General features: G+C 38.5%; 1 protein-coding gene across 1 annotated transcript; it reads right to left on the bottom strand.

Moving 5' to 3' along the window:
* Positions 1 to 1,559: 1,559 nt before the first annotated feature.
* On the bottom strand, positions 1,560 to 8,507 carry LOC310734303 (uncharacterized protein). The gene is made up of 6 exons (XM_083556174.1): positions 7,553 to 8,507; positions 3,481 to 3,581; positions 2,921 to 2,989; positions 2,271 to 2,325; positions 1,977 to 2,013; positions 1,560 to 1,870 (listed from the first exon to the last, which is right to left on the bottom strand). The coding sequence occupies exons 1-6, from the start codon at positions 8,184 to 8,186 to the stop codon at positions 1,849 to 1,851; spliced, it is 918 nt and encodes a 305-aa protein (XP_083412300.1). The 5' UTR covers positions 8,187 to 8,507; the 3' UTR covers positions 1,560 to 1,848.

The following is an 8,507-nucleotide window of genomic DNA, read 5'->3' as shown; positions in this document are numbered from 1 at the left end:
AGCTGTATTGACTGGTTGAATGCAGAATATATAATAGTGACCCATTTCATATTTTAAATGGAATTTGAGATACCTTCAGACCTCGGTAGTTCACCAATGTTTTCTATAAATAATCCAAATGCCCCAGATGTCCAAAACAAGGGTGTGTGTGCTATAAAAAGTGGGTTCTGTTGTGTTCTGCTTGCACTCTGAGACTAAACACACAAAGATGTTTGTAGATTCAATCATTTATAACTTGGAAAGGTGTTCAGGGTGAGATAGAGCGATAATTGTGAATGTAGAGATTATAGAAACAAAGGAAACAATTGATACCAGTGACTAGTTGCTGATGTCACGGTTTCTAGAGTGTTTTGCTCAAATGGGAGTAGCCCTTTATGATAATTTGACTTGTGTGTGTTTGTCTTGCAAGCTCTGCCAGCACTCTTTTTCTGTCTCAGGTTACAGCTATCACTAAAAGCTGTCTTTTTTGATTGAACAGATAAGAGCAATAGCTTGCTGAGGTGGTGGAATGAATTTCCACTAGATGTCCGAATAGCGGAGTCCCTGGCTTCAAGACTTTCAAGACCCACCTCTTCCTGAAATACTTAAACTAGCACTTTTCCAGGTTTGCTTTGCTTTTACAAAAAAAAAAAAAAAAAATCCTTTCAACAGTTTGTAATCTAGTGTACCAGTGTAGATTTATGAATTGATAGAGACTCAAAGCACTTTTATACGTCACTCTGGAAAAGGGCGTTTGCTAAATGATATTAATTAAAATGTAAATGCTATGAAATGAAATAAAGAGAATAGACTACTGGGAATAATTAAATACATATTGTTAGACAAAATATATGAAAACAGAAGTCAGTGATTATCATAGAGATTATACTAGCAGAAAATGCCTTGCTGGCCCTGTTGGCCCTCCACAATGTACATTATCCCTACAAACATAGGTTCTTTAAATATTCTGTATACAGTGATCCATCGCTTTGAAAAAATCTATGGTGCAAATATGATCTGGACAAAGGAACAAAATTATCTAAATGACTCCAATTAAAAAGGATTTTCCTTTACTATGTTGGAGGAAGTGACTGAAGCAATTTAGGATATGCCTGGAAAAAAAAAAAAGTACCCTATGGTGGTGTGGCAGTGAACCTAGCAAACATAGATGTAATCTGAGTGAATTTCCAATCACATGTGGAAACATTGGCGGAAACGCATGCCAAGCAGAACATAGGTGACCTATCAGATCAAATTCTGACACTAATGAATATGCAGATATTTTTCTTTTTTTCCTGTAGAATTCTGTAGAAAGCTCCATGTGCAGCAGATTGAGTAAGTTGATGACAGAAGCCTAACAGCGTGACAGGGTCATTGTGATAATGCACACTGGTGGTTGAAAATAACAATGCTTTCATTCCACATGCTGTACATTGTAGATTATCACCACGATCGCAAAAGCGAAATTTTATTTTCCGGTTGTTTTGAAGTTGAATGCAAGCGAGCCTACGGCACCTGGATCAGGAGAACCAATCACTGCATGAATTATTATTGATCTTGAAATACACACATCACACTGGTGATTCTTAGGTGTCCTTTATTGAAATAATTGTTCATTTTATCATAAAACAAAATAATGCACCCAAAAAATAAATAGTCTAGATTAAATTTGTGATCAAATGTATTTCTGTAAACAAAAAAAAGGTAGCATTTAAACAAACTTCTATTAAAATCTATCCAGCTTTCTCCTGCTACTATGAACGATTAAAGGCCTTGTTTCCATCATTATGCCGGCAATCACCGCTCTGCTGAAGAGCTGAACTTCTGCTGTCCACCACAGGATGGTCTAGGAGGAGATGTCAGATGTCCTCAGAGAAAGGAGGCGATCCTTCTGCAGGGACAGCAAAGCAGGAAATATGATTCATTTCGATGTGTGTTTGTGTGGCTGGTAAAGATGTAAAACTCGGGATCAGCAGAATATGGGTAATATTACTCACTGATACACTGTTCCTGACATTACGTCCACAAAGCCACCTGTGAAAAATGAAAAAGAGATGTGCTCATTTATTTTACTTTCTTTCTATGGATATAGTGGAAGAAACACAGTCATTTAATTAAAACGGGGCAAACATTTACTTTATTGATTCTTGTTTTGCTATCAGCTATAAGATTGAAAAAAAAATGTCTAATCAGGGTGCCATAGGATGAGCTTCATACTACAACAATATGAATGAATGAATAATTGAATGAATACAGTGATAATAATGCTTGTAAGATGAAAAATGTGATACCTGGCTCGCATATTGTCTCACAGATCACAGGGCATATGTAGCAGTAAGAGCATTGCTAGGAGAAAAAACAAAATTCAATTCAGTTTTAACTGTAGTGCACTTCTAACAATGGGTATTGTACCAAAGTAGCTTTACAGAGTTTCTAAAATGTATAAGTTAATGTCTATAAGGTTATGGTGGTGATGGGCATTTGAATGCAGAACTGTTCATGAAAAGAGTAGTTCTAAAATATTAGAGCAGTGATTTTGTGAAAAGGCTGTGAGCTCTATATAGAGGCCATGAATGTGTCTGTTACCTGCTTGGGAAAGGGATGATATAAATTATAAATGGATAGACGGTTGATGGTAAAAAGGGTGGATGGAAAAATTGCTGGATGGTAGAATAAGTGGGTTGATGAATGGATGGAAGGAAAAATGTATGTATAGAAGAATAGCTGGATAGAAGAATTAGTTGATGTATAGATGGATGGAAGAATGGAAAATGGGTGATCAAAAGAATGGGTTGATTGATGGACAGGTCAGGTGGATGGATGGATGGATGGATGGATGGATGGATGGATGGGAAAAGGGCACGATGGGGAAAAAATTGGTGGAAAGAAGGATATATATATATAGGATATATATGGGATATACCACTTTGTATAGACTTACATCACAATGTTGGCAATGTCCTGCCGAGTCTCCTGCGTAACACGGGCACATATCGCAACTACTGCAGTGCTGAGAAAGAAAAGGGAAAAAATAAAAGTCCCTTCTGGGAGTTGCTTTGCATTTTAATTTACATTCCTATGCAAATTCATGGATCTTCAAATCATTTACTGACATCAACTGCTACCAATAAGGAACTTCCTGTTTGCAGAACACCTGGGGCATCTAACAGTATGACAGGTATGAAAACTTACACATCAACATATTACATAAGAAAACACCCCTGAGTGCTCCTGTATGGAGTGGAGGTGGACCAGGGATGCTTTGGGCTTTAGATAGATAGATAGATAGATAGATAGATAGATAGATAGATAGATAGATAGATAGATAGATAGATAGATAGATAGATAGATAGATAGATAGATAGATAGATAGATAGATAGATAGATAGATAGATAGATAGATAGATAGATAGATAGATAGATAGATAGATAGATAGATAGATAGATAGATAGGTCGATAGATGGATGCATGAGGTATGTGTGTTTAATTCATGACAATACCTCACAGATGGAGCACAGGCCACATAGAGATCCCTTGTGATACGATGGGGCAGCGTCTGCCTCAGCTTCTTGAGGGTTTTCATCATCATCAACATCTTCTACTGAGCAAACAACAAACAATTAATCATTTACAACTTCACATGCACTGAAAAGGGTGATGCATGGAAGGTTTGTTTTACAGTGAATAAAAGATAGGACCCACCATTTAGCTATCAAATGAATTTCTGTTGTCATTTCTCTAATTTTGTTCATTTGCACAAACCAAATTCAGTGGCAAACGAATTATATTCAGCATTTATTAATTATATAATTTTGACACTTTGACAGTAAGGAAGAGGAAGAAGCACCACATACTTCGTGATTTTCATCAATGACATACAAATTAATTAAAGCTAATGATTGATTTTGATCCAGAAACAGAAATCTAACCAGTAAACTTGATTATAACGCTCATGTTGTGACGCAGCGGCTTGACCTGCCAAAGCATAAGCTTTGCGCATAAGTGACGATTTATTATGTAGGGGCTTCGTGGGTAGTGTCAGGGTCTTAAGGAAAGAGGCGATCCCGGCAGAAAGATAGCTGGCAAGCGTCTCAACCCGCGGTATTGCTCTGTACCCGTGTTCTTTCCTCCCCATCATGTGAGAATACACATTCGAGACAAGGGGTAAAGGGTGGGCCAAAAAGGCATAGCCCATGATCTGGACACCTCAGTGTGCAGATCGGGAAAGAACGGGAGACCCCGACACGGAGATTGCGACACTGGTGTCATAAAGCGCTCATCTAATTTCCTGGATGAAGGCATTTTCTGCTCATAAACCGCTCAAGTTGTAACGAGCTTGGCAACGACGTGTGTCACAACCTAAATAAGCTCCTTGCAGAGCGCCACCCCGCCCTCTTTGGAGGAAGAGAGGCAGAGCTGCATGCGCTCGTCACAGGGGGAAGAATTCTACCGAGCCTGCAAACGAACGCTAGACTGAGTAGGTGAGGTCGGTGATAGGGACAAGCCCATCTCATAACCCTCTGCATAACCGACTAGCATGCTCTGCTCCCAAGCAAGCCACACACAAGCTGTGCGTATCATAAAACATTATTTTATACAACTTTATAATAGCTTTCTTAAAATATTAGAATAATAGAGCAAAAACTGTCGAAATGTGCTTAATGTTCATGTCCCATTACAAATATCCTTATTTTTTATTAATGGAATGTGGAAGAATAATTGTGCAAATTTTATGGGGTTTTTTTGTTTGTTTATTTTGTTTTCCTCTATTTTCAGTATCATGGGATATCCATGGGGCACATATTTATGCCAGGCACAGTAGAAATGTTAAAACCACACAGATTTATTAATTGATTGACTGATTTAAGCATAAGTATTTACAGTCCAATCTTCTGTTTTGTAGAAGATCTTCTGTAGAACTGATCTGTGCATTAAAAAATAAACCTTTCAGACAAATGCTGAGGAATAAAGATGTTCAGGAGGAGGAGCCAATACGGATCCAGTAACTACATCCTATATATGAATTATTGAAGTTGTTTTTCTTATTAACCTGATTTTATTTCAGCTTTACGGTCATTTGGTGCAATTGGAGGTAGTTATTTTATTATTATTATTATTATTATTATTATTATTATTATTATTATTATTATTATTATTATTATTATTATTATTATTATGTTATCAGAGACATACTATTTCATTTCGTCAAATCCTTCCTCTAACATTTGATTCAAAACATCCTGCTTTTCTGGAAACGTCTACACTAGGATGCACTCTGGGAATGCATGGTAATGCTCTGGGCCATGTTCTACTGGAAAACCTTTTGGATCCTGGCGTTTATGTAAATGTTGCATTGATGCTACCTTCCACCTATCTAAACATCACTGCAGACCACACCCATTCCAAACCAGTTTTCCCAAGTGGCAGTTTGAGGTGTTGACTTGGCTTCCAAATTTCCCACATCTCAATCTGATCAACAATCTGTGGAACCTTCTGGACAAACAATCGGACCACTGCACAACTTAAAGGAGCTGCTGTTAACATCTTAGTCCCAAAAACTTTACCAGATACATTCAGATGGCTTGTGAACATCTACTCCATCTTGCTAATGATCAGATTAAGCAGGGTATTTCAGAACTTGTATGCAAACACACACTGTTCTAAACTACAGAATTATAATGAAAGGCTTTTTAATGGTTGATTTAAAAGTGAAGGTATTAGAAATAACTTATGGTAATTTAGTTGAAATCAATCCACTGTCTTTGAAATATAATCTATTCACTGATCTTGTGTTAAATGTAGCATGGATAAGGGTAAAAGTTCCCTTTTAGACACCTTGTGTCTGTAAATACTGTAAAAAGATATCTTCTGATCTTTTTTTAGTATCATCTGCATTTTCTTTATTATAATAGAGCACTGAATCTGCTTTGAAATATCCAACAAAACCAAACTTGGTTATGATGTGAAGCATATAATACTACTGAATTTGTCAGCATAGAGAACTAGGTCACCTCAAATAAGAAAATTCTGTGCTATTTCTAAGAAGCAAACATTACTATCCTAATGAGAGAATATTCTTAAATCACATCCCAGTCACCAGGTTGCAATTTGCATGAATGTAAAAGCACAGAAACACTGAAGCTCATGAACAATGAACTTTAGTAAGACCATATATTCAACATCCAGACTTCGTATTAAATTCACTAAATTCTAAAATAATAAACGGTGAAATTATTAACTTTTTACAGTGGTGGGGTCAGATACATTAGGCAGCAAATAAACGGTCATTTCTTGATGTGTTGTGTTGGATGCATGCAGGAAAAATGGGCAATTGTAAGGGTCGGGGTGATTCTGACAAGGGTGGAATTGGGATGTCTAAATTCTGATCCAATGTCCACTGTCAAAAGAGCATACAATGGCATGTGAGCATCAGAACTGCACCAAGGAGCAATAAAACAAGGAGGCCTGGTGTAATATATCACAGGTGGTAGAGCAGAGGTTACCGATCGGCTGGTCACAGGTTGAAGCCCCAGTATCTCCAAGCTGCCACTCTTGTGACATTTAACAAGGGGTGCTGTATTATGGCTGACCCCCAGTTTTTTAACCTTGCTGGGATATATGAAGTAAGAACTTTCCTGTGCTGCAATGTACATTTGACAAGTCAAAAGCACATTTTATTGTCTTTTACATCATATGTATGAAGGCTGCTTAACCAGAAAAAAGGCAAGTGCCAAGTGCACCTCTTTATTGAAGCAGTATTCCCTAATTATGAGTGGCCTCTTTCAGCAGGAGAACCCTCCCAAAAAGTTTTTATTTGAGAACATGACAAAAAGTTTTTGACTTGGCCTCAAATTTTCCAGATCCTAAATCTGATCAAGCATCTCTAGGAACATTCTGAACAATTATTAGGACCACCTCACAACTTACACAACTTACAGGAGCTACTATTAAGGTATTGATACCTGATACTGCATCAGATACCTTTAAATGTCTTGTGGATTTCAGACCTTGACGGTTCAAAGCTGTGACACAATATTAGGCATTTGTTTTAAAGTTATGGGAGTGCTTTCCTTTAGTTGTTTAAGTTATATAATTATTGTTTGTCTGCTGATTTCTAACCAATAATAGGTGTCAATAAGCTTGTGTATGGAGGTGGAGGTCAGGTGTTATCACCCAGCTCTCTGTATCAGCACGTAAGGGTACATTAAAAAGCAATATATGCACTTTAAACACCAAAAACACACCAATAATCTCAGCAGCCATGACAAAGCTTTCAGCAACTATTAATTTTATGTTTGTGTCGAGGGGAAACACCCGCTGAGGTTCCTAAAATGTTCCGAACGGTTTCAGTGCTTGCTTTTTGTACAGAAATGGGAGGCTATTTTTAAACCGTGCATGTCTATAATGAGACAACCAAAGCACCAACTGAAAAAAGGTTTTCTGATTATAATAAATTTTATCTTCCGGCTGGTGGTAATTTAGTTGAAATCCACACACTGCTTTTAAAATATGAGCTACTCACTAAACTATGGATAAGCGTGAGGTCTAAAATGTAAAACTGTAAATAGATACCTTCAGCTTCACCGTCTGTGTCTGTTTGTTCTTGCTCATCTTCATCGTCTTTCCCCTTATCCTCATCAGTGTCTTCCGCTGAAGAATGTGGTTCATCAACACCCTCCTCGCTTTCATCGTTGTCCTCAGGCTTGGTAGCTTGCTCCTCTTCTTCCTCTTCCTCGGCTTCTTCTTCGTCTGCTTCATTTACTGCATCTTCCACCTCAGTTTCGTCTTCCTCCACATCTTCAGTTGGATCCTCCTCTGTACCTTCAACGTCATGTTCTGAAGTGGCCTCGACCTCAGCCTCTTCCTCCTCTACATCAGCATCACCCTCCTCGTCGGTGTCCTCTTCCTCAGCAGATTCTTCCTCCTTCGCCTGTTCATCTTCATCATCTTTTGATACTTCTCCGTCCTCGTCATCATCTCCCTCAGTTTCTTCATTTCCCTCATCATCACTCTCTCCTCCTAGATCCTGTGCACCCTCATCAGCTGCTTCTTCACCTTTCTCCTCAGTTTCTTCTGTACTCCAGTCCCCTATCTCCTCTGCTTTATCCAGGTTCTCGTCCTCTACCTCCGTTGTGTCCTGAGTCCAGACTCCTGCACTCAGCAGAGCCAGCAGCAGCCACACTAGGCCATGACGCAGAGCTGCCATTTTCAACCCTTTACACAGGAAAGAACAGGATATTTGTCTGCACCCACACCCTAACGTTATTTCTTTGCACTAGATAGCAGAAAGCAAACAAGTTCTGGCAGCTGAGAACCTGCGGTAGGGCTGCTTTTTTTTTTTTACTCTGGTTCCTTTGCAGGCAGTGACCACTGCAGATCATTCGCATGTACACGTGCACGCTTATGCAAATACACTAGCGCGCACAATTCGGAGAACAAAATGGAGAAAGGAAGCACATGGAGATGACTGACAAGACCACATGTCTGTTGTCCTCTATTCAACCTGAGTGAGAATGATAGCAAACAT

The sequence above is a fragment of the Silurus aristotelis genome (assembly GCF_946808225.1).
Source record: "Silurus aristotelis genome assembly, chromosome: 12".
Classification (NCBI taxonomy): Eukaryota; Metazoa; Chordata; class Actinopteri; order Siluriformes; family Siluridae; genus Silurus; species Silurus aristotelis.
The sequence above is the reverse complement of the archived record's forward strand: the minus strand, read 5'-3'. Positions and strand labels throughout refer to the sequence as shown.